Raw genomic sequence first — 23,852 nt, forward strand, 5'->3', positions numbered from 1 at the left:
CAGGTTCCATCGATCCGACTCCTGGCCTTCTCTCGCCTCTGTCATCTACAGACTGCGTTAGACGGACGGGACGGCGTGAGTTCCTCAGTCGTGCCCATCTCACTCACTTGCAACAGAGCCACGAGGCCCGTCCAGCTACTCGGCTTACCGGCTGAGTGAGAAGCAGCAGCAAGTTCCATCGATTCCGAACCGGGCCTTCTCTCGCCTCTGTCATCCTTGACAGACTGCGTTGGACGGACGGGGCGGCGTGAGTTCTTCAGTCGTGCCCATCACTCAGCCAACCAAGAAAGTCCAGGTTGATCAATACAGGCTGGGCGGGAAGCAGCAGCAGGTTCCATCGATCCGACTCCTGGCCTTCCAATGCCTTCGTCACCTTTGACGACGCAGCGGACGGACGGGACGGCGTGAGTTCCTCAGTCGTGTGATCTCGCTCAGCCAGTGTCCGAGTCCAAGCAAAAGAACGATGTTCAAGTCTGATGCAGCATGGGATTGATTCGTTGTTTCCTCTGAGTATCCTTCGTCATTCATTCATTCTTCGTCAAAAAAAGAAAAGAGAAATAAAAAAAAATAAGAAGTAATAAACACAGTCTCAAGTCTGCACATCCTACTCTCCAGTCCTGGCCTAGCCCATCAACATAACACCTTCTCAAGCAACAAAGAGTACATCGAAGATTGGACGTTCCGAATTACGCAGTGAAAACATACCACGCGTGAAGGCATTCCCACCAATCCAACTTCCTTTCTCCAAGTCTCCGATGACGGAAAATACAATATATATTATCCATCACACCGAGACATGAACATTGTCTGCCTACGGCTGGAGATATAATGCCTATCGAATACAACAATGTCCACACTTGCTGGCTGCTCTACTTTCTCAGAACTATAACCTTCCTACCAAAATCCCTATAGCTGCAGCTACTAGGACAGACTTCAATCACAAGTATCCCACGGCGTATGAACTCGGCCTGTGGCGAACACAAAGTCAATAAGGACACTGAGGCGTACCGGGCTCATGACCTGCTTGCAGAATTTATGTTCGTCTTCAGAAAGACAATTTCTGGCAGAATTCACTGTCTCCGTGGGGCTTTAAGACCTTCAAAAGGATATCATCGATTCCCGAGACACTCGAGCAGCTTGGATACCACTTGCTAGCCAAGCACACCATTCATACATGTTTTCGCAGCGGTGTCGATTCTACCTTCTCCAAGATAAGGTACTTCAGATCATCCGCAACACGAGACTCTTTATCAACAATATCCAACGATATGACATGTCCTGCAATCGAAATATCACGCTGGATCTGATCTTGGGATCGATTGACGAAAATCGTCCGGATTGATGTGTCCTTGGACGTCATCTTCCAATTCGGAGAGAAGAAAGGGTTCGGATATCTGTTACCATTTCATCCTGTCTTGTCTTGTCCTGTTCTTGTTGTATAATATCTCCTTCAATGAATCATGGACATGATTCCATTGAATTATCTGCATCTGAATAATACTTTGGTGTACCTTCATACCAACCCTTACTATAATATCACCAATAATATCTACTGTGGGTACACAACCATCCTATCCTACCTACCAAACGATATAATACACGTGCAGCAGCAACTAGACATAAATACTACACAGTGCTTACCACATTAATATTCTCCTCGGTCTAACCAATACAAATCTGAAATTACAATTATCTCCCCTACATCAACAACCTAACTCTTCGAGATACCTCGAAAGCAAGATAGATCCCTACCACACTTCAATCTTTCTTCCAAATTCCACTACTCTGCACATACATATTATTCTCTCACCAGTCAAGCCTCCTTACATATTCGAGTATATCGAATAGAAACTCCAGTTTGGTTTATTCCACCCCTCTACAATACATAGTACAGAGAAAAAAGCTCCAGTTCCTATGTAGCAAGCATTTCCCAGTGAGTGGGATGCGATAGCAATCAAATCAAATGTCACAGACCCGAAGAAGAATCATCCTGCACCTCACTATTATATGTAAAAGGGGGAAGAAACTTTCACCATAGCCGTGTGTGTTCTCAGTGTCTGTGGTTACTATATATAACATGTTGGATGATAAGAGGATCATGTTTTGGTTTTTTGGTGGAGGGAGTTCATGGCTACGGTGCCATTTCTGTATGGGGATGATGGAACACAATTCCTACTTATTCAGAGCGATGAAGGTTGTAGAATTAATTCTCGTTGTTGCTGTTGTTGGATTTATGTGTTCATAGTTGGGAAGGGTTATCGTGAGAAGGGGGTGTGGTGTGCTCTTTTCATGTTGGATATGAGGGGGTTGGTGTCGTTTGTATAGTCTTGTGTTGGAGGATAGAGGAGTATGGAGATGAATCTGTTCAGTTCGGTTCTTATTCTTATATCTAATTGAGTATTCTATTGTAGATTGGATGAGAGTAGAAAATTGAAAGAGTTTGATATTGGGATTGGGTTTTCGGAGGTTTTTGTCTATACACTGGTTCTAGTTCTTTGGATGGAAGAGTGGAACTGAGTCAGATAGATGCACTGTTGTGGTCTGCTTAATCTATTATAAGTAAATACTGTTCTGGTTGTGTTTTACTGCTTGAACTAAAGTAGTGGATGTCAAATTACTCGTGTATTGACTAGCTGTCAAGGGGAAAGGGGTATAACTGCGACTAAATACTCACTCCAAACGCCAATCCAAACATCGATCCTAATCTCAACCAACAACTACTTTTCCCGCGGCTCCACAAATGATCCAAGAGCATCTCATAGACCGATGACCGGAAAGCCTTGCTATGCATGCAATCCGTCCTTCCAAACAGAGACATAGGAGAAGCAGTCAACGAATGTACCGCACCAAATATTCATAGCTTCATATCCCGTAATCACCATTATCGTTAGCACTCATATAAACCAACTAGATGCGATGGATACGGTCAGTCACGCAATGATGCCTGACCCAGAGGTTCCTGATCCCCAGCGGATACGTTTGAGACCACCTCGGACGGCTTCTTGGCCACAGCCTGCCGCTGCTCGGCCGGGCACGCCAGCATCGCCAGCCACGGTCATTCCCGTGCTGGCCTCCAAGCGTCCGACTTCGCGGCCCAGCACGTAGCCGGCGGAGAAGCTGATAGCTGAAAACAAGACGACAACACCCGCGCTGATCACCCAGGTCATGACGGTGGGACTGGCAGTCGAAGCATCTGCTATGCTGGCTCGACGGCCCTTCTTTGCAGAGGAGTGGCTACGTTCTTTGGATGGGCTGGACCGCCGCTTTGCTCGAGGGGCCGACTGGACATCGCGGGGTGAGTATGCGGCCGGCTGCGGAGTGGGTCCCTGCCGCGGGGTCCGAGTGGGGACAGTCGCTTCCGTCCCTACGGCTTCCTCGTCAACTTCTCCTCCCATCGCTACTGACTCCGGTACTAAGCGGAAGGAAGATGGGTGGCCTCGAGAAGGACTGGCCTGTGAGGGGGGAGGGTCGGATTTGGGCAGACCGCGGGCCGCAGCGGCACAGGAGAGCAAAGTGGATAGACTGGCACGCAGAGCGGCGTCGTGATCCGCGTGGTGGGACGGTGAGATCATATTGAATGGACTATGTTGCTGGGAGGATCTCCGTGCGGAGCGTATACTTGCTTGAGAGTTTCTGCGAATCGCTGTGCGACGGCTGGAGTTGGACACCTCACTGGGCTGTGAGCGGTGTCCTCCGGTAGGCCTCCAAGAGGTGTTCTGAGATGCAGGTGGGTGCGAGAAGACGTTGGGCTGAGGAACAAAGGGGGCTGAACCCATACGCATTCCCAACGCCGTCGAGTTGTCATCATCATCATCCTCATCGCTGGCATCATCGGAAGCGGTGGAAGAGGGGCCAGGTCCCGGAACAAACGGAGTAGGTAAAGCTTGACGGACCATGTCCTCGTTCGAACTGCTGAGGACGCGATCCGACTCGCTCTCACTCTCCTCGTATTCGTCTTGGCTACTGCTTTGTTCGCGGGACGAGTAGTCGACTTGGGCGGTGGTGACGGCAGCCAGCCGCTGCAGACGGCGCCGTCGGCTGCGATGGTATGCACCAGCCTCATCCTGCTGGACGCGCAGGCCCGTGGTGATGATATCGTCGTTGGTGCCGGCGGAGGAGAGGGAAGAGGAGGAGGGCTGGGAGGAGACCTCGATCCAGGAATCTATATAATAACGTAGTGAGTACATGGTGGTGGTACAAGCAATAGTGACTTTTGAAAGAGGACTGGCAATGCATGCAGATCGGAGTGAATGAAGATGCAGGGGAAAGGTGCAGACATGCCAGGCGTAGGGCAAATATCTGGAGAAAACCAGGATGACGCACCTTCGGATCTCGTGGGCGCAACAGCAGCAGGCGACCGGGACTGCTGGAAGGCGTGAGGCTCGCGCGACGGCGGCTGATGGGCTTCTCGCGTCAGTCGCCCGACCGATCGAGGGTCATCGTGCACCTGACCCAGTAGGTCATAGTGGTTGGGTTGCATGATGTGAAGAGGAAGAAGGTTAACGGGGGAGACTGACAAGAGGGGGTGGGAGGAGGAGATGAAGCAGTAGAGTAAGGAAAGAAGAAGAATAAATAAGAAGGTAGAAGTAGAAGTGCGGTGATGAGATGAGATGAGATGAGATGAGATGAGATGAGATGAGTGACCAGGCAGGCAACACACGGTCAGTCAATCCTCAGACCACGGGGAATGCAAGCGGACCGTTCAGCTCATACGCTGAGCGGTCAGAAAAGGGCGGGGTTTGGGATGCAACAGTTCAGTTTGAATGGGTTGATTGGGGGGAGGATCCGTTAAGATTATCTTATCAGTACTTAAGTGGGCAAGTGAAGAAGAAGAAAGCATGGATGGAAATTGTAGGTTGAGTTAGGTTTAAGTTCTGTCAGTTCTCCAGCATCCAACCTGGAGTTCAATAAAAGAAGATACCTCCTGCTGCTTCTTCTTCTATTTTCACTCAGGTTGAACGGGATAATCCAAGGACAACAATAGACGCGAGCAACAAGCGAGAGAGACGGGGAGAATAAGAAGGGGGAGGCGAGCACGAGGGCTGGTCCATCATCCGACCCTCAACCAGCCTTTTTCCCACTGCACAGCTGACTTGTCCCCCCGCTGCCTCTTCCCGCTGATAGGCTCACCATCACGCACTCGCAGCAGATCTGGTCGATCCGTGCCACCCCATTCACCCATACAAAGACAACCTCCAAGAGAAAAAACAAGGAGAAAAAAGAAAAGAAAAGAAAAGAAAAGAAGAAAAGTAACATCATTCTGGTCATAGCCATTCATTAGATTGGTATGGTATGCTACCTAGATAAAACAGGCACATAGCTACCTAGCTACCGAGCTAGCTAGCTTGACATAATGCAGACAACTTTTGGGGTACCAGAAACAGTGAGGAATAATGACAATAACCCCGGAACCATAACCCATTGCCCAAAACAAAAAGCAGTCTAGAAAAACATAGGTATACGTCGGTTAGTACTCTTACACACTGACTTAGAAAGTGACCTTGGTGCCCTTGTACTCGGGGATACCACCGCGAGCCTTGTTGGGGGCACCACCACCGCGGCCACCGAAGCCACCACGGCCACGGCCACCACGGTCACCAAAACCGCCACGACCACCGCCACGACCGCCGAAGCCGCCACGGCCACCACCGCGACCACCACCGCCGCCGCCGTTGTTGGCACGGGGAGTGCTGAAGTCCAGACGCACCGGGCGTCCGAGCAGGTCAGCACCCTGGAGCTCGTTGAAGGCAGCGCGGGCCTCGTCGACGGAGGAGTACTGGACGTAGCCGAAACCCTTGGGGCGGCCAGAGTCGGGGTCGGTGGGCAGACGGATACCGAGGATGCTACCCTTCTCACCGAACAGCTCGCCGACGGAGTCCTCGTTGGCGTCGAAGGGAAGGTTTCCGACGAAGAGGGTGTCACTCTCGGGGCTGGCCTGGTCACCGAAGGAACGGGCACGAGCGTTGGCGCGGTCCTTGAAGCCACCCTGCTGGTCCTTGTTGGCGGGACGGCCAGTGGCATAGTCCAGGTTGATGACACGTCCGTCGATCTCAGCACCCTTCTTGGCCTCGAAAGCCTTGGCGGCATCAACGGCGTTGGTGTACTCAACGTAACCGAAACTGGAAGGGTTTAGCAATGGCTCGATAAATATGGAAGACGGAAGTACTCACCCACGAGAGCGGCCAGTGTCACGCTCAGTCATGATACGAACACCGGAGAGCTCACCGAAGCTCTCGAACTCGGACTGGAGCCAGGCCTCATCGACGTTCCAGGACAGGTTGCCGACGAACAGGTTGGCGGAAGCACCAGGAGCAGGGTCCTCAGTCTTGGACTTCTTGGGGGTAGCGGAGGTCTCCTCCTCAGCCTTACGCTTCTTGGAGGGCTTCTCGCTCTCCTCAGACTCGGAGTCGGAGTCGGAGTCGGAAGAGTCGGAGTCAGAGTCAGAAGAGTCAGAAGACTCCTGGGGACGTTAGCATTAAACTGACAAGTGAAAGGAATAGACGGCATACCTTCTCGGCCTTCTTCTCCTTGGTCTCCTCCTCGCTCTCAGAGTCAGAGTCAGAGTCGGAGTCAGAGTCGCTCTCGCTGGACTCCTTCTTGGCGGCCTTCTTGGGGGCCTCCTCCTCAGACTCAGAGTCGGAGTCAGAGTCAGAAGACTCGGACTCGGGCTCGGCCTTCTTGGTCTCCTTCTTAGCAGGCTTCTCATCCTCGGACTCGGAGTCAGAGTCGGAAGACTCAGACTCAGAGTCGCTGGACTCAGCCTTCTTAGCAGCCTTCTTGGGCTCCTCCTTGGTCTTCTTGGCAGGCTTCTCCTCCTCGCTCTCGCTGCTAGAGGCGTCGTTCATCTCCTCATCGCTGTCAGAGTCGGAAGACTCAGACTCGGACTCGGAAGACTCGGACTCGGACTCAACCTTCTTGCCCTTCTTCTCGGTCTTCTTGGCGGGCTTCTCGTCCTCACTCTCGCTGCTGGAGCTGGAGTCGGAGGCCATCTCCTCGTCGCTGTCGGACTCGGACTCGGAAGACTCGCTGGGAGTAGGCTCCTTCTTCTTCTTCTTGTCCTTCTTCTCCTTGGAGGCAACCTCACGAGCAATCTGCTTGCTCTTGGCCTTGGGGGACTGGGAGGACTTGGTCACACCAGCAGACTTGACCTTGCTAAGGGTCTTGTCAACCGGCTTCTCAGAGCCCTTCTTGGTAACGGACTTGGTCTTGGACATTTTGATCTGAAGGGAACAATGATTAGTCCAAGAGATAACAGACAGGGTGATAGGAAGAAGGGAAGAGACGAACCAAATAAACTGTAAACTAAGCAAGTATACAGAGAAAAGCTAGGAATGTGCGGCAGATCTTATAATCCCACAATCACCCGATTTGTAATGGAAATTTTCAAATACCCACAGGTAACCCACAACGACAGTGTCTAAGCCCACACGAGACGACAGGGAAGCTACCGTCTATGTTATGAAACCCACGAGAGTATCCCACAGATCCCACAGAATAGATGTAGTATGCTACAGCCCACAGCCCTCAATGCAAGAAGCCCACAGAGTGTCTGTTGAAGCGCACCGTTAGATATGCAATGAAAAGAGATGAACACTTAGTTGAAGAGACAACCAAGTGAAGAAGAGTGATAAAAAATGATGGAAAAAGGTGAAGGGGAAGAGTAGGACAGGAATGAAGGAAGAAGAAAAAATCCCAGCTGGGGAGCAGCTCTGATAAGGCGACTGAACGCAAAAAAAAATTTGGAGGCTGGCAGAAAAAAATCAACAGCACCTACCGCCTGCTGCAGCTAGGCTAGCTCAGGAACTAAGTGGGGAACTGGCTGGGAGACTAACCCGACTGGGCCTGACTCCGACTGGGCTTCTCATTGGTCCACCGGCAGACCGTTGGAACCAGAGTGTCCCTCCGCAGTCAACCACATCCAGCCAGTCCACTAACTATCGACTCTAACTACCTGTCATTCATTTGGACCTGTCACGGTTGCTCGACATTCACACGCAGTCAATGGAACTCTTTTGAATTGGTCCATTACTCGTGATCATGGCGCCTCCCCCGTCCTCTTACCGTCCGCGGAAGAAGAGAAAGCTTCCCTCGTCTTTCGCCGGCTCTAACAATTCTCTCATTGTTGACGCTGGAGGGAAAGCCTCCCCAGCTTTCCCATTGGTGTCTTTCCTCTGGTCTGCTCGCGCTGGTGTCTCACAATGGCTCGTGCTACCCTTGATATTGATGGCGGTGGGATTGTTTCGCTGGGCTGTCAGTTTGTGGGGATATTCTGGTACGCAAATCACTGCAATCTCCTATACCTGGGCGTCACATACTAACGGTCACAGGCTTCGGAGTACCCCCTATGCATGGTGACTTTGAAGCACAGAGGCATTGGATGGAAATCACGACTCATCTGCCCATCTCCAAATGGTACCTGTACGATCTGCAATACTGGGGTTTGGACTACCCGCCGTTGACTGCATACCACAGCTGGTTGCTTGGAAAACTGTACGTCATACTACTCCCATCGGTCGTGATTATAGACTGACTGAGCAGTGGCTCTCTCTTTGACCCCGCATGGTTTGCCTTGGACCAGTCTCGTGGCATCGAAGACCCCTTGTTGAAAGTGTTCATGCGTGGAACAGTGATTGCTTCGGAATACCTTGTCTACATCCCGGCCGTCGTTACCTTCCTGCGCCGCTTCACTCGCATGCAGAGCGTTCCGGTTTGGTCTGCTTCAATTGCCCTCACTGCGATCCTCCTACAGCCGGCGACCATCCTCATTGACCACGGACACTTCCAATATAACACGGTGATGCTGGGACTGGTTGTTGCGAGCTTGGATGCCATTCTGGCTGGACGCATGCTGTGGGCCTGCATCTTCTTCGTGGGTGCTCTGGGTTTCAAGCAGATGGCCTTGTACTATGCTCCGGTCATGTTCGCCTTCCTTCTTGGTGTCTGCATCTTCCCTAAGATTCGCTTCCTCCGTCTCATCTGCATTTCCCTTATCACCCTTGTCGCATTCGCTGTCCTGCTTGCACCAATGCTCATTGGTGCGATTGGAATCGAGGCGCAAGCGACCCTGGCATATGCCCCTCCGCCTCCTCTTCTGCAGATTCTTCCGGTTGAGCTGGACAAGAGTTCCGTGCTCTACGCAGTCATCTTCCAGCTGACTCAGATTATCCACCGCGTCTTCCCCTTTGCTCGTGGTCTGTTCGAGGACAAGGTTGCTAATGCGTGGTGTGCCATCCATACTTTCTACAAGCTTCACCGCTTCGAGGCCACTCTGCTCCAACGCATGTCCCTTGGAGCGACGCTGGCATCCATTGCTGTCCCCTGCGCCATCATCTTCCGTCACCCGCGTGCATCGCTACTTCTCCCAGCCCTGTCAAGTGTAGCCTGGGGCTTCTTCTTGTTCTCATTCCAGGTGCATGAGAAGAGTGTTCTCCTCCCCTTGCTCCCCATGACTCTTCTCCTGGCTGGAGATGGCGGACTAAGTAGAGAGACTCGGGCCTGGGTGGGCTGGGCCAACATGCTTGGCTCGTGGACCATGTATCCTCTTCTGCAGCGTGACGAACTTCGGATTCCTTACTTCGTTATGACTTTGCTTTGGGCCTACCTGTTGGGACTCCCTCCAACTTCGTTTGGAACATTCCGCCGCCGTGCCTCTTTGGAAGACACCACCCCGGGCGCCGAGCTTCATGTGCTGACCAAACTTCTGCACGCCTGCTTTTACCTTGCTATGATTGCATGGCACGTTCTTGAGGCCTTCGTGGCACCCCCTCCTGGCAAGCCGGATCTGTGGGTGGTGCTGAATGCCCTCATCGGTGCTGGAGGATTTGGAATTGCATATCTATGGTGTTTCTGGAAACTGATCCAGCAGTGCCGCAAGATCGACCAGAAGGCAGCCGAGGAAACGGAGAAGAAGAACCAGTGAGGTTGCTGGCGGTGATTTCCTTTCAGTCTACTTGATTCTCTCGTGATACCCATTTTGATGTTCGGGACTGCCTTGGGCAGATCTTATCGGCGATAGACTGCGCGTTGTGCTTCTTGCACCTGGCAGAGATAAAAGCGGTTGCTTAAGCCTTCTCTTCTAACAATATTCCCAGAACATAATGACATAGATAATATACATTTATTGCACAAGAAGGGAGATGCTCCACGTCGGACGATGACCTATACAATACATGTAACCCAGAATAAACCCATAACCGAACACCATATTTGCATGCGCTGAACTCTATGTATCATCCTCGTTGTGCAGTTGTCCCGGCAGCAGTCGGGTATGGTGCAGCTTAGACCTTGAAGCCGTAGCCAGCCATGCAGGCCTTGTACTGCTCGATCAAGGGCTTGCACTCCTGTGTGGGGTCGTCGGTCTTGGAGAAGAGCATGCAGTCATCGCGGGCGGTCTTTTCGGTCTTGCAAACGCAGCATGGCTGTGACTGGGTCAGAACATCTGACTGATTATCTGTGTCGCATAGGTCATGAGCGTACCTTGGGCTTTTCCGCGGGAGCCGACTCGGCAGGAGCAGGGGCAGCAGCCTTCTCAGCTGTTGTCAGGGAGAATTGTCAGCTCTGAATGACTCCGATATACTAGCGAGACAAGAGGTATGGAGCATGCGGCGAGCATGGATGGGAGATACATACTGTTAGAGGAACCGAACAACCACGACATGACGAAGAATTGAATGTGAATGAAGAAACGAATTCAGTGAAGGACAATGGATAGAGAGCGACAGGATTGACGACGAAAGCGAACAGCAGTCGGAGGCAGAGCAAGACGAAAAGATGCTGAATAATGATGCGATTGCCCGGAAACGGCGGAGATGGTGCCTACAGTCGGCCGGAGCGGCGGTCGGGGAAAATTTATGGGAACAAACGGAAATAATTGGGTTGTCAGGGGAATGCTGCATCACGGCCCGCTGCTTCATCAAGTCTTTCTTTCTTTCTTCACTTTTTGCCCCTCCACGGTCGCATTGCCTCCCACGCTCATTGTCTTTGCTTTTCCTGCTACCATTCAGCCGTTGCTTACCAGGACCTCTATCGAGTCCTGCTACTTTGATTCTTTTGCACCCTTTCTGCATCGCACTGTGCAATTCCACCCCTGAAATTTACCCCACCATGGCCCCTCCAAAGGTCTTCTCTATCGAGGGCAAAGGCCTCAAGCTCGATTCCGCTGAGGATATCGAGTCTCACATCAAGCCTCTTCTCGAAGCTACCGACTACACTGAGATCCGCTTCGGAGGAAACACTCTGGGTGTTCCTGCTTGCGAGCGTCTCGCCGCTGTGCTTTCTACGCAAACGAGCCTCGAAGTGGCTGAACTTGCCGACATCTTCACCTCTCGTCTGCTGAGCGAGATCCCTGACGCTCTGACCTTCCTCCTTAATGCCCTTCTCGAAATCACCACCCTCCACACCGTCAACCTCTCCGATAATGCCTTCGGCGCCAACACCCAGAAGCCCCTCGTCGACTTCCTTGCTCGCCACACCCCGCTCCGCCACCTGATCCTTAACAACAACGGCATGGGCCCCGAGGCTGGTTCGAACATCGCGAAGGCGCTTACTGAGCTGGCTCAGCGCAAGGAGGAGGCCCGTAAGGAGGGCAAGGAGGTGCCTCTTCTCGAGAGCATCGTCTGCGGTCGCAATCGCTTGGAGAACGGCAGTATGGCGGCTTGGGCACGTGCCTACGAGGTGCACGCTGCCGGCATGCGCTCCGTCAAGATGACACAGAACGGTATCCGTCAGGAGGGTATCTCGATGCTGCTGAAGGATGGTCTTCGTCACTGCTCTGCTCTGGAGGTTCTCGACCTGCAGGACAACACTTTCACCATCATGGGCTCCACCGCTCTGGCTGGTGTGGTGTCCAGCTGGCCCTCTCTCCGCGAGCTCGGTGTCAGTGACTGCTTGCTGTCCGGCCGTGGTGGCGTCAAGGTTGCTCAGGCCCTGGCTGAGGCCAAGAACCAGAAGGTCCAGACCCTGCGTCTTCAGTACAACGAGATCACCGCCGAGGGTGTCAAGCAGTTCCTGCACGCCACCAAGACTGCTCTTCCTGCCCTGCGTCGTATTGAGCTGAACGGTAACATCTTCAACGAGGATGACAACAACGTGACGGAACTGCGCGAGATCCTGGAGGCCCGTCAGGAGGAGCATGGCCAGGACGATGACCCGGAGGACATGTGGGGTGTCGACGAGCTGGACGAACTTGAGGAGGAGGAAAGCGAGGAAGAGGAGGAAGAAGAGGAGGAAGAGGAAGAGAAGGCCGAGAAGCTTGTCAAGGACGACGAGGCGGCCGAGAACGAAAAGGTTTCCCAGAAGAAGGACGATGATGTCGACAAGCTTGCCGACGTGTTGGGCAAGACCGGTCTGTAGACGCGTCGGGGCTTTTTGGTCACATTTTTACCTCGCCCATCCCCTATTCCCATTTTGTCGCCTCGGTGCAACGGCAGTGACTTCTCGCGTGGCAAGAGCTGGATGCATGGTCGTCTAAACGTGTCAGGCCCAGACTGACCGCGTCCGGTCTGCATGTGGCCGGCAGGAGAAGTTTGGAGACGAGATTCCTAATCCAGCCAGAGCACGCGCCTGGTGAAACTGGCTGTTATCTGCCGGGAGGTGTCCTCGCCCCTTGGATAGAAGCAGTGCTTTGCTTTGAGCTTTGATGTTGCCCTATCAGCGATATGCGTTGAGGGTTAGACGTAGACACGAGCCTTGCCCTTTGCTGATCACAACATGTTACTGCCCGTGATGTATATAACGTTTAAACGAATGATGTGCATAGCTATGATGAGTTGCAGAGTACGGAGTAGAGGAGTGGGAGTAGAAGAGTCGGTGTAAGTCAAGCCGTGCCACACCACACTAGCACAGTAATGGACTTAGCTATCTTAGTCTGCCTAGAAGTATCTGTCACTACTACATCCTCTGATAAATAGAAATAAGTTATGTTGATATCCACCGATTTATTCAGATTGCATCTGGCGATACTCTCACTGCAGCCTAAGGCACCAAAGCGTCACCTGCACGTCACCTGAGATGAGATGAGCCTCCAACAATCATCCACCTTTACAGCTTACTGTGATCTTTGTCCTCTAGTTGATGCTACATCCCCTCAAGCAGAATCCTCGACTAGTAATCCTCTATTAGATGAATCCCTACTAACCACAAACCCCTCCCCTTCCCTCTCCCACCATACACCAATTCCATCTTCCCACATCCCGCTCAAACCCAACACCAATCATTCATCCTACCACAACCACCCCCATAAATAACATCCAAACACATCCAAACAAACCCAAAGCAAGATGTCCGCCTCCTTCCTCGTAGCCCTCGACTCCCTCGAAGCCACCATCCTCATTGACAACGACCTGGACCCCATGTCCCCCATCCCGCCAGACACAGTAGAAGTGACCGGTCTAATGCGCACGCTAGCAACATCCTCTCCGCACGAAATCCACGACCGGGGCGATGCGCATAAGGAGCTTCAAATGGAGGATATATGCTGCTCTGCGCATGGGTTGTCGATTCTTGTGGTGCGTTATACCCTTCCCATCATCCTTTGCCCTCCTCCGTGGATCTCATAAGGAGTGATGGAAGCTAAGAAACCCAGACCGCAACAAAAGACAACAAACAGCACACGATCCTCTTCGATGCCGGACCTGAAGGCGACGCCTGGGAGAGGAATGTCAAGCGGCTACGGCCAGATCTGGCGGATGTGGAGGTCGTGCAGTTGTCGCATTGGCATCGGGATCATTCTGGTATGTTATTACTTCGTCCATTTGAGATAAAGGGTGGTGTGTGCTAATTGATAATGCAGGTGGTCTTCAACGAGCCATTGAGATGATTACAGATGCTAAGAAGAAGAAAACCAGTGGGAATTCCTCTGCGACGGTTGTTGATCTTCACCCCGATCGACCGGATTACAGAGGCATGGCTATTGGACATAATATCATCTCGCTGCAGGCTGATCCCACCTTCGAGGAGTTAGAAGCTGCCGGAGGCACGGTGCAGAAACATGCAGATGCGCATACCGTTCTCGATGACTTCTTCTTCATCTCGGGGGAGATTCCTCGACGGACGGGGTATGAGCATGGGTTGAAGGGGGGGATGAGGTATGATGCGGAAGAGAAGGATTGGTTCTCGGATGAGGGGATTGCGGATGAGAGATTTTTGATGTGTAGGCTTAAGGGTATGTTATCCATTTCGGTTTGTATTTGATGATAGCTATTTCTGGGTGATCCTGACTTGATACAGATAAGGGCATAGTTATGTTCACGGCGTGCAGTCATGCTGGTGTGGTTAATTGTGCGCAGCATGCGGTGGATTCGCTAGATGGTGAGGTTCCTCTACATGCTATTGTTGGCGGCTTTCATCTTGCTACTAGTGAGGCGTCGCAGATGGAGAGTACCGTTAGGGATCTGAAGAGGTTGGATCCTGCGGTTATCCTTCCGGGGCATTGCTCGGGGTGGAGGGCTAAGTTTGCGATTGAGAGGAGTATGCCGGGGGCGATGGTGCCTTGTTCGGTGGGGATGAGGATTAAATTCTAGTCCACTGACAGATTCGCTGGGGTTTATTGTCATGCTGGATAATGTTCTTGGGAGGATGCTACTCTGGCCTGTGTCTATCCAAGACAACTTCAGCGACAATGCTCAGTCGAATAGTCATGCCATGGTGATAACTTGATGGGGCTACAAGAATTTCTGGGAGTCATTATATGCTCATCGACCTGGTTAGTCTACCATGTCGAGCTTGGAAGAGCATAATGGTGGCAGTCGTGCTGCATTGCCATACGCCCGTTCTTATGGAGGTTCAATATCAAACACAGATACCCACCATGCTCATTGAAAGTCCGTCTCGGATGATATCGCGAACAGAACGACATCTCTCGCACCAGATCTAAGGACCGCACCCTTCCGCTTGGAGGATGATAACAGACACCCCAGTGACACCGTTGCATCGGCAGCCTTGGTATGGAACTACGGTCACAGTGCACATGCTGGCGGGAGAGAGGAGTATCGAGGTATATATATATGGGGCCTAGAAGTGCTTGAACATATGAAATATATATATATGTGTGTGTGTGTGTATCAGCTCGGGCACGAAGTTGAGTCCGTTTGGATGGATGTTGGGATTGTATATATATCATTGCACAGTTGTGCTCTACATATATTTACCACACAACCACAACAACTCACAGAATCACCACTATTCCTCAACTAAAACACACCACCGTAAACCTTCATCACCCCTACAACTACAATACATTCACACAACCAACCCAATTCCTCCATTCCACCGACCCGAACACCACCATCTGACCCATCCTTCCATCCATCCATCCACCGCTCACCGACTGCAGTATGATGATGATAGCACAACATGACAGCACCACCCCTCAAGCACGCCAAAACTCAAAACGAAAGCCAAGTACAAGCCCAGCAATCCAGACCATCACAAACCAAGGGACCAGAAGCAGGCTAGAATGGCTAGAAAGCAGCAGCAGCATCATCACCCATCACTACGGCATACATGCATGCTGCAATGCACATTCCATACCGCCAAGATTCCGTCTATCAAACGATATATATTTACGGATGGTAATTTCAAATGGTTGTAATGTCATGCAATGCAGGAAGGAAAATATTGTAAGAGGTTGGGTAGGTAGGGTTATTGTGCATATACTTTCTATCTACTATACATGAAGATGAGGAGAGGTGGTATGCAGAGGAGGGAATTGAGTTAGAGTTAGTATGTTAGGTTAGTTGGTTGGATTCGTGGTAGGAGGTGATTCGCCTGTCTACTGACTTACTTCTCTAATCTCTGGTTACTTCTGAGATAGATCTATTTGTTTCTGGAGGTAGAGATGAATGAATAAGTGAGGTTGGGGTATAGGCGCAGCAGCAGCTGTATGTATGTGTGAGTGTATGTAGGAAGGAAATTAACATGTCGTGTAACACCATCCATCCATCCATTTAGTTACTATCAGTACGTACTATCTAAGCAGTACTGTAAGTATTCTATTCCCTCCCATTCTTACCATACATACAAACATATGCATCTACCCAGATTTCTCATGCTGTATGACGTATCCCTACAGAGCACAGCATGAAAGTGATGACGACCACTTACTATACTACCCTGCCAAGTATTCGATTCAATTCTCTCTAAGTAATTCCTCGTTAATCACTTCGTAGTTGATTCCCTCTTTTTTACCATTTATGTAGATGCCTATGATAAACAACCCATCCATCAAACTCTATATTAAGTATATACCGTAGCCTACTTACTAGTCATCTGATCAACTCTGCAGAAGGTTAACAACTAACTACACTTCTCACTGTTGATCACCCGCGACTCAAACTTCAGGCTGTGCTGTGCTGGGCTGTGCTATGATTGATGATGATGATCCCGTCCTTCCCCCCTCTCCGCTGGCTGCATTACACTCTACAAGGGAGGAGAGGGGCGGTGCAGGAGGCAGCACATACGCCCCTTTGCCAAGAACAATAAAAGGGAGGAATGCACGGCAGGGCTTGGCGGGGAGATAAGAGGGGGAGAAGAAGAAAGGGGTAACTTTGTTTGTTCGTTTGGTATGGAGATTATGGAGGATGAGCGATGAACAGATGGGGTTGAGTTATTAGGAGTTAATTTACTTGTGGTGTTGGTGGTGGTGAATATGGGGTATGGGGTAGAAACTGGTTTGATGAACTGGTGGGAATATACATTGATTATTCTTTGTATGATAGTATGCTAGTATGTGGATGGCAGGTTCTTTGTTGTATGAAATATGAAACTAGACAAAGAGATTCTTACTGTGTCTTTCTCTACTATTCTTGCTTTCTCTACTGTAAGCGAAACACGAAGTAAACGACATACTACTGTAGTAAGTAGTAACAAACTCCCGCCAAGCTGCATCACCCGTCATCACCACCATTTTCACCACCCAGACAAGTAACTCGTTGCACTGATAACAACAACCACCACCCCAAAATCAAGTCATTTTCATTACACTCTATAATTAGTAGGACTACAGACACTGCCTCGCTATCAACCGTGCACATCCCATCCTGGCAATTAATTATTCGCACATCAAAAAAAGGGATGGATGATAGACAAAACCGCCAAGAAAAAGCCTTGCTGAAGACTGCACATCTCCCGCTTGGCGCAAAACAATCTGCATAACTATTGGCTTGGAAAGGGGGTAAACTTACTACTACTTACTACTGTAAGAGGGCAGTCACGTTTTCGAGGGGGCGGGTTAAGTTACTTATTTGTCTTTTTTGCTTTTTCTGTTTTTGCTTGGCTGTATGGAGTTTTGTACGTGTGATAGTATATCTTGAGTTGTTCGGTTACTAGTAGACTAGTACGTAGTATCTCATTTTGAATATTGATTATACTTTCTTCCATTTCCTAAATTTACAGCAATCATTTCTCGCTTAGATGCCATCTTGGCAGATGTAGATAGCCAGGGCAAGAAAGGCAGCCAGCCAGCCAGCCAGCCCCTGATGAACTGTCGATCTGATATCATCTTTTCCACATCAGCGTCACTCCGTCACTCACCATCACATCAGGGATACGGATTATCCTGACGGGGATACTCACTCGGCAATTACTTCCTCAAAGTTAACCTTATTTCATTATTATTATTATTATCACTTAAGTTCAAGGAAAACTCTATCCATCCTGCCAAGTAGTAACTACTGTCTCACGACTTTGTCCGTCGGACCCTCATACGAAACGACGGAGTCGGAGTATATTAGGATATCACATCAGACATAACTTACTCCGTAGTCACGGACCAGAATGGTAGTAAAGTGTTAACCATCTGACATCATATGCAAATATACACATAGTTAACTACCTACCTAATTGATCGATTCTTCACACATCTAGAAGACAGTGAGTTATGTCCGTAAAAACTCAAACACCACCGATCTACATCATTATTATCCTCCCTCCCTCCCCTTTTAGATGAAATGATACAATAAGTTCCCTTATTGTACGTATGTATAATCTCCGTCTATAATTTATCCATGTGGCTACTGCATCATCATCATCTTGTCCGTTCGATTAACCTGCCCCTTTTGGATATATAAGGGTAGGTGTGGGTGTATCAGACAATGATCCGATAATTAAACTTCATGTAAAACATGGCATGTGAGTCGAGGGTGGGATGATGGAGATGAGATGAGACAAGACAAGACAGGATGGAATAATCGGTCAGATCATCGATACTTATTCTTCATTGGGTATGATGTTGATCGATGGTACCTACTTCTGATTGATGCAAGAAGGGGTACCTACATATGTATTGGATAGAGGATGTAGGCACGGGATATATACTGAAACAGGGTGATGAGTGTAGGGTCGGAGCAGAGACTGCTGCAGCAGTGTGCTGCAGAGAGACATGAATGGGTTGTTTTTTTGTCTTGGATATACTACACCTACTCCTACTTACTACTTACTACTACAGTCTACTGGCATACTCTTCTGTAGATTGCATCTAGTATCAAGTGTATCTCGCGGGGTGACCAAACCTGCACAAAAGTACTCGATACATATATAGTAAACACCCAGGTACGGAGTACTTAATTAGACATAATAATCCATGCTGGTGATCCCTTGGCATCGATCCCATCATACTCAAAGCTTTTAGTAGTATACTACGTCTGGCAACAAAGTTAAACATGTACCAGACAAACCACCACACCCAATAGACATGAGACATCACCACCACTACTACAGTACTACGTATCCCTACCCAACCCTCCTCCCTCCATCAGACACGTCTCCTCCAAAAAAGCAACCCGGCAGATTTATTCCCTCACTTCAGCCTTACATCCATCGCTTCACACTCCCGACACTCTATTCCGGAAAAATTCTTCACACCCAACATCGAACAAGAACATCCGGTCCAGTACCACGGTTCATACCCGACAACATTCAACCATGGATAAGGGGGGCAGCAGGAGGGATAAAGTAAAACGCCTGAATGGATGGATATGAACGGGCGAATGTATGATTGGAGGGGGGGTAAACCAAACTCTGGATTACTGGTGGTGTCTTTGTCTCCAAAACGGCGCGCCCGTGCCGATTCCCGTGTCGCGTAGTTAGCCCAGACCCGTTAGCAGTTTAGTTTACCACCCAGTAAAATAGTAACTAGAACTTCGGCGACCCTGAGGTGACTACTGAGTGGGAAGGGCCGAATATGCCGAGGAGAAAGGCCGACAAGGCAAGACATGGGCATTTCGCTCATACGCGCCGAGTTGAGTGAGGGATAATGGTGATTCCACCACCCACTCAATTTTCCAATTCACGCACTCACTCATTTGGGGCTAAACTTACTTGGGGAGTCGTGTGCGTGAGTGAGCGCATTTGCAGCGCAAATGGCGTTCCACCATCACCCCCAGGGTGGGCTTGTCAGCCCGGCAGTCACTTAAGTAACTAATCTATTTTGTCTGGTGGGAGAGCTTTGCACGAGGAGGGGTAGCTAGTTAGTTAGCTAACTAGTAAGCTATTTGACACAGATAAGCTGGTTCTGGTTGTTGCGTTGCGAGTTCGGTATCCCTCCATCTTGTCCTGCCGATATCCCGTTCCAGACCCGGTCGTTTTGGACTGTCCCATGTCTACTACTGATTTGACTAACTATTGGGTTCTCGCTTCCACCAGGGTATTCTTCCCTATCGGTAGCTAATTGTCCATGATGCAGTAGTTGTCACCGGTCGGCCCATGATAGGCAGTGAGCGACCTGAAGCATCTAGTGCTATCGATCCGGCTTGCCGCGCTTCTTTTGCTATCTACCTGGTCTAGTCCATTTAGACTGGGATATCTAGCTATGTCCGGAAAATAGCTCTCTGCATCGAATCTCTGCAGTCTAATTCTAGTTCTAACCAATTTCGCCGACCGTAGCTTACTTCCAAGACTGGCCAACAGCAAGTCGCCCAGGTACGGACGGGCAATAATTCCCCGAGTCGGCGAGGGCTCGGGCTAAACCCGATCCAAGCATACGCACAGCAGCCCGGAAGAATAACCAAAGGGCAATTGCACTGCTACAATGCAACCAAACTAACTAACTAACTAACCGATTTATCGGATTCTGCTGGTCACTGGGCAGAAGCAGTTCTGCAAAGCACGGCGCGTCATCAATAGATGGTGGGTTAGCTGCCACGGTGGCACGCTGGGGCGCGCGCGTGCGCGGGTGCGGAATGGAAATGAGGTTTAGAAAATCTCTCATACAAGCCAGCAAGTCTTCTCCGGAGGTGTCAAAAAGGTAAGGACGATAAAGCTCCTGCAGTAGCTCTTTAGTGGTTGTCGTCAGAGCGTTGGAGCTCGGCGAGGTTTGAGAAAACGTACGCAGCCCAGCTAGCTGCTTTGTAGCTAGACTGGTATCGAGCTACTGAGGGTAATTGGAGCGGGCTAAAATTGCGCTGCTGCTGCTAATATCCAGCATCTGTTGCTGCTGGGGACGACGGCTGACCCGTTGACGAATGACGATGGCGCATCCTCGTACTCGATTGGGATCTCCGATGAACAGTCGGAGCTTCCTCCCGCCCGTGGGGGCAGGTACATACGTGTAGCTGTGAGTAGTCAATGGTCAGGTACTGTCCCCTCCCACTAAGTAACTGATTAGTCGTCATCATCGTACTGCCAATGCTGCAATAGCAATAGTATCCTCGATGGTATGATACTTTGCAGGAGGATAGTACTATCTATCGAACACAACACTTCTTGGTGGTCTCTTGGCAATGCTGCTGGCAGCACGAGCATCTCCATTTGCAAAGGCGTTGTGCGATCGATGTCCGCTACTGCAGCAAGTACCTCGACCGCGGAGGTCCGATGCGCGACTGGGATGTTGGATGGAGGAGGGTGCTACTGCTGCTATCCTTGAACCTCGGGTGAACGAGGGCAGACCAGGGCCGACAGAAAATCCCTCACCAGGATCCTCGATGAGACAGCTTGGCACGGGCGATCGCCCGGTGGGGGGAAGGGAAGAGGAAAGGCGAGTTGGGACGGCGATTGGTATCATTATTGGGGGCCGCTAACTGTATTCGCAATTAACGTCGGTGAAGTGGGAGGAATTGGCCCCGTTACCGCGCTGAGTCGATGGAGTGACCAACTGACTAGCCGTCTAGTCTTGGTCACTACTGTAGGTACCAGAAAGCCAAGAACGAGCCTAGCGGTATCTAGTGGGCGCTCCACGGACGCCCGTGGTCGTGATCGCATTTTCGAGGTCATTTGTTCGTGCTGCTTGCTTTCTTTATGCACCGACTGACGGAACAATTGCCATTGTGCCGAACCTGTATTACCTAAGGTCGTATCTCTACCTGCAAGTAGTCTAGTAGGTGATGAAGATTGAATGTAGTAAAGATTACGAGGTGTAAGCCATGACTCTTGTCATACGCGCCAACACGCGCCGTCATCGTGCGGATAATTGTCTCACCCCCCGTCATCTATACACGGCTCGTACGAGAGGGTCGGCCGAAAGTGGTTTAGCATCCTTACGGGTAGCCGACCTTATCCCGAAGGGGAATTTCGTTGCCCCCATCCATTAGCCAACACACTGGCCTGACTGACTACTGACTGTGCTTTGCGAAGTCCCTCAAAGAGAAAGCCACCAAAAGTCGCATTAATTATTGGCAAATTGCCCCAGAGGCCAAAATCAATAATAAGGACAATCCCACCAACATTATGACTTTACCCGATTTCCCTATCGGACTGCCGATTATGACGTAGCACCCACTCCCCCCCATCTCCCCGGTGGCCTTGACCCCTCGACAAATCCCAATTCAGTGGCCAACAAACTCCCCTGCTGCCGACATCCGATGTGCCATGTCAGCCCCAGAAAAATTCTCTGATCTCGAACCCTCACCCCAAAATTTCGGAGCGGCAAAAACCAAGAACAATCGTCTGGACAAGGAAATGCAGCTAACTGGCTCCAAGGGCCCCAGTCGAAGCCTTCTAGAAAACGTCGAGAACGGCGAATCTGCGGGTTCGATGCGGTCAGAAGGTCCTTGTTGCCCCTCACTTTTTTGGGGCCTTGCATTCGGCTGGTCCGGTGGCGACCAGTCAGTCGAGTCCTAAGTCAGTCCTTCCCGACTGAGTATGGCGCTACTACTACGGAGTACTACTACTGTGGACAAATCTTGGGCCCCTCCTCCAACAATCAATCAATCAATCAATTGCCCTGATAAGCCCCATTACTAAGGTATTTTAGTCCGCGCTCGGGGAAGTGCGGGCTAGTCACTTAGTCTAACCCGTAGTGGGAGTTAGCCTCTTACTATCTACTCCGTACTCCGGTCTACTACTCCGGACTTTGGCAGTGGCGCGCCCGCACGGAATAGCCTCACTTTTCTCCATTTTGTATGGTCTATGGCTCCATTGCGGGATATAATATCATGCACTATTGTGTGGTCATTCATCACTATGAGGCGAACTTGTGACTGATTGATTTCTCCATATTTTCCTTTGTTCAGTCATGATGGACGACGCGGGGAGGGTCTCGGTCTCGGTCTCGGTCGTCTTTCAATCCACACCGGCAATACCGATGACCTTCTTTGACCGTTCTCGAAACCCTTTTTTTTTTGTTGTTTCTTTGGTTGCGATCATGCAGAATGCTTGCTTGCTTGCTGCTGGGTTGGCATCCCTCACGTGTCCCCTGTCTCCATGCATTGTTATGTAGGGCTCCACGTCCGGAGTAAGTAGGTATGGTACGTAGGTACATAGCTCGATTCACCTTCCCGAAGGGAAAGCGAGTCAATATTAGTATGAGTAGTTTAGTATCATCTAAGTAGATTAACTAGACGACGACAACGGACAACGCCATATCTCATTTCAGCCCAGCTGTCAGAGAACGGTTTCAACGAACAAAACAAAGATACTCTAACTAACTACGGAGAGGCAGGACCAAATAACCTCAAACCCTGATACAAAGGTGTCCCAAGCAATAAGAAAGAAATTCGACACAACCCCAAACCCAAATATCGACAACGAAACGACCATCACCATCACCACCAACGAACCAAGAGCGATTACCATCACCTCCCATCCTATGGTTCAGGGACAGACAGACGACAAGCGACAGCAGCCAGAACTGACATCCCGACCGAGAAACAACTCACCCTTCAACCCGTTCCACGGTTTGCGTGTGTGGGGAGCTTTTTTTGCAACACACACACACTTAGTAAGGTTAGTACACTTCGGGAAGTGAATTAGTTTGGTAAAGGTACTTTCCCGACTAGGCGAGGTACCAGGTACTAGTGCGGTTTTAAAAACAACGAAATTGGGGGACGCACACACACACACACACAGGTCTCTCTTATTTCCACGCGCGCGCGCCCATACCACTCCGGTGAGTGGGTGGGTGAGGTGTGGGTTGCTCCACTTCGGCTAAGAAGGTAAGTAATCCTGTATTGGGACTAGTGTGACGGAGAATCCAGGTACTGGGTTTGCTGGTTTTTGGTTCTGAATTTTAATCCACTTTGGGGTTTTTTTATCTAAAAGTATCTCCATCTCTCTATCTAGTTTGAGCTACAGTTAAGTATATTCGTGGGATTATTATTATTATTATTTTACTTCTCCAAGTAATTTATCTATCTAACAGTCTAACTGTGTAGAGCAATGGAGAAATAAATGGGTTTTAGTGTGCTCCACGATAGCTAGCTACCTCTCACTGACTAAGTGGTTTACTACTGTTGGCCTTGGCCCTGACTTTGGTCTGGTCTTGGCCTTTGGGGAAAATATGGGATGAGATGGGATGGGGATGGGGTAAAATGGGACAGACAACACATAAGGGGGTGAAAGTGTGGGATGTGGGATGACTTCCTCTCTTTCTTTCTCCATAGTAACTTAGCAACTCCTCCCCCCTCAGCTGACCTTCTATGGGC

The 23,852-nt window shown here is 50.2% G+C and overlaps 8 protein-coding genes across 8 annotated transcripts; 3 read left to right on the top strand and 5 right to left on the bottom strand.

Annotated features, from left to right (window-relative positions):
- Positions 1-2,513: 2,513 nt before the first annotated feature.
- BO85DRAFT_209249 (uncharacterized protein) lies at positions 2,514-4,765 on the bottom strand. Its single transcript, XM_025654603.1, has 2 exons — positions 4,324-4,765; positions 2,514-4,162 (listed from the first exon to the last, which is right to left on the bottom strand). Exons 1-2 carry the CDS (start codon positions 4,478-4,480, stop codon positions 2,931-2,933), a joined length of 1,389 nt encoding a protein of 462 aa, XP_025510110.1. The 5' UTR covers positions 4,481-4,765; the 3' UTR covers positions 2,514-2,930.
- Positions 4,766-5,255: 490 nt separating this feature from the next.
- Positions 5,256-7,710, bottom strand: BO85DRAFT_454242 (putative nucleolin protein Nsr1). Its single transcript, XM_025661236.1, has 4 exons — positions 7,288-7,710; positions 6,510-7,220; positions 6,171-6,460; positions 5,256-6,119 (listed from the first exon to the last, which is right to left on the bottom strand). Exons 2-4 carry the CDS (start codon positions 7,212-7,214, stop codon positions 5,489-5,491), a joined length of 1,626 nt encoding a protein of 541 aa, XP_025510111.1. The 5' UTR covers positions 7,215-7,220; positions 7,288-7,710; the 3' UTR covers positions 5,256-5,488.
- Positions 7,711-7,936: 226 nt separating this feature from the next.
- On the top strand, positions 7,937-10,149 carry BO85DRAFT_524588 (dolichyl-P-Glc:Man(9)GlcNAc(2)-PP-dolichol alpha-1,3-glucosyltransferase ALG6). Its single transcript, XM_025665425.1, has 3 exons — positions 7,937-8,272; positions 8,328-8,490; positions 8,539-10,149. The coding sequence occupies exons 1-3, from the start codon at positions 8,038-8,040 to the stop codon at positions 9,917-9,919; spliced, it is 1,779 nt and encodes a 592-aa protein (XP_025510112.1). The 5' UTR covers positions 7,937-8,037; the 3' UTR covers positions 9,920-10,149.
- On the bottom strand, positions 9,950-10,766 carry BO85DRAFT_408486 (copper metallochaperone COX17). Its single transcript, XM_025657400.1, has 3 exons — positions 10,630-10,766; positions 10,477-10,532; positions 9,950-10,418 (listed from the first exon to the last, which is right to left on the bottom strand). The coding sequence occupies exons 1-3, from the start codon at positions 10,655-10,657 to the stop codon at positions 10,278-10,280; spliced, it is 225 nt and encodes a 74-aa protein (XP_025510113.1). The 5' UTR covers positions 10,658-10,766; the 3' UTR covers positions 9,950-10,277.
- A 135-nt stretch (positions 10,767-10,901) lies between these two features.
- On the top strand, positions 10,902-12,826 carry BO85DRAFT_454245 (GTPase-activating protein RNA1). The gene has a single exon (XM_025661237.1). It carries the CDS (start codon positions 11,104-11,106, stop codon positions 12,349-12,351), a length of 1,248 nt encoding a protein of 415 aa, XP_025510114.1. The 5' UTR covers positions 10,902-11,103; the 3' UTR covers positions 12,352-12,826.
- Positions 12,827-13,012: 186 nt separating this feature from the next.
- BO85DRAFT_472884 (MBL fold metallo-hydrolase) lies at positions 13,013-14,655 on the top strand (the record flags this gene model as incomplete). The annotated part of the gene is made up of 5 exons (XM_025662585.1): positions 13,013-13,505; positions 13,583-13,730; positions 13,790-14,161; positions 14,227-14,466; positions 14,531-14,655. The coding sequence occupies exons 1-5, from the start codon at positions 13,278-13,280 to the stop codon at positions 14,653-14,655; spliced, it is 1,113 nt and encodes a 370-aa protein (XP_025510115.1). The 5' UTR covers positions 13,013-13,277.
- On the bottom strand, positions 14,450-15,225 carry BO85DRAFT_209313 (uncharacterized protein). The gene has a single exon (XM_025654604.1). It carries the CDS (start codon positions 15,116-15,118, stop codon positions 14,708-14,710), a length of 411 nt encoding a protein of 136 aa, XP_025510116.1. The 5' UTR covers positions 15,119-15,225; the 3' UTR covers positions 14,450-14,707.
- A 4,748-nt stretch (positions 15,226-19,973) lies between these two features.
- On the bottom strand, positions 19,974-21,018 carry BO85DRAFT_432106 (uncharacterized protein). The gene is made up of 4 exons (XM_025658363.1): positions 20,688-21,018; positions 20,615-20,622; positions 20,447-20,546; positions 19,974-20,351 (listed from the first exon to the last, which is right to left on the bottom strand). Exons 1-4 carry the CDS (start codon positions 20,993-20,995, stop codon positions 20,039-20,041), a joined length of 729 nt encoding a protein of 242 aa, XP_025510117.1. The 5' UTR covers positions 20,996-21,018; the 3' UTR covers positions 19,974-20,038.
- Between the last annotated feature and the right edge of the window lie 2,834 nt (positions 21,019-23,852).

The sequence above is a fragment of the Aspergillus piperis genome (assembly GCF_003184755.1).
Source record: "Aspergillus piperis CBS 112811 unplaced genomic scaffold BO85scaffold_34, whole genome shotgun sequence".
Taxonomy (NCBI): Eukaryota; Fungi; Ascomycota; class Eurotiomycetes; order Eurotiales; family Aspergillaceae; genus Aspergillus; species Aspergillus piperis.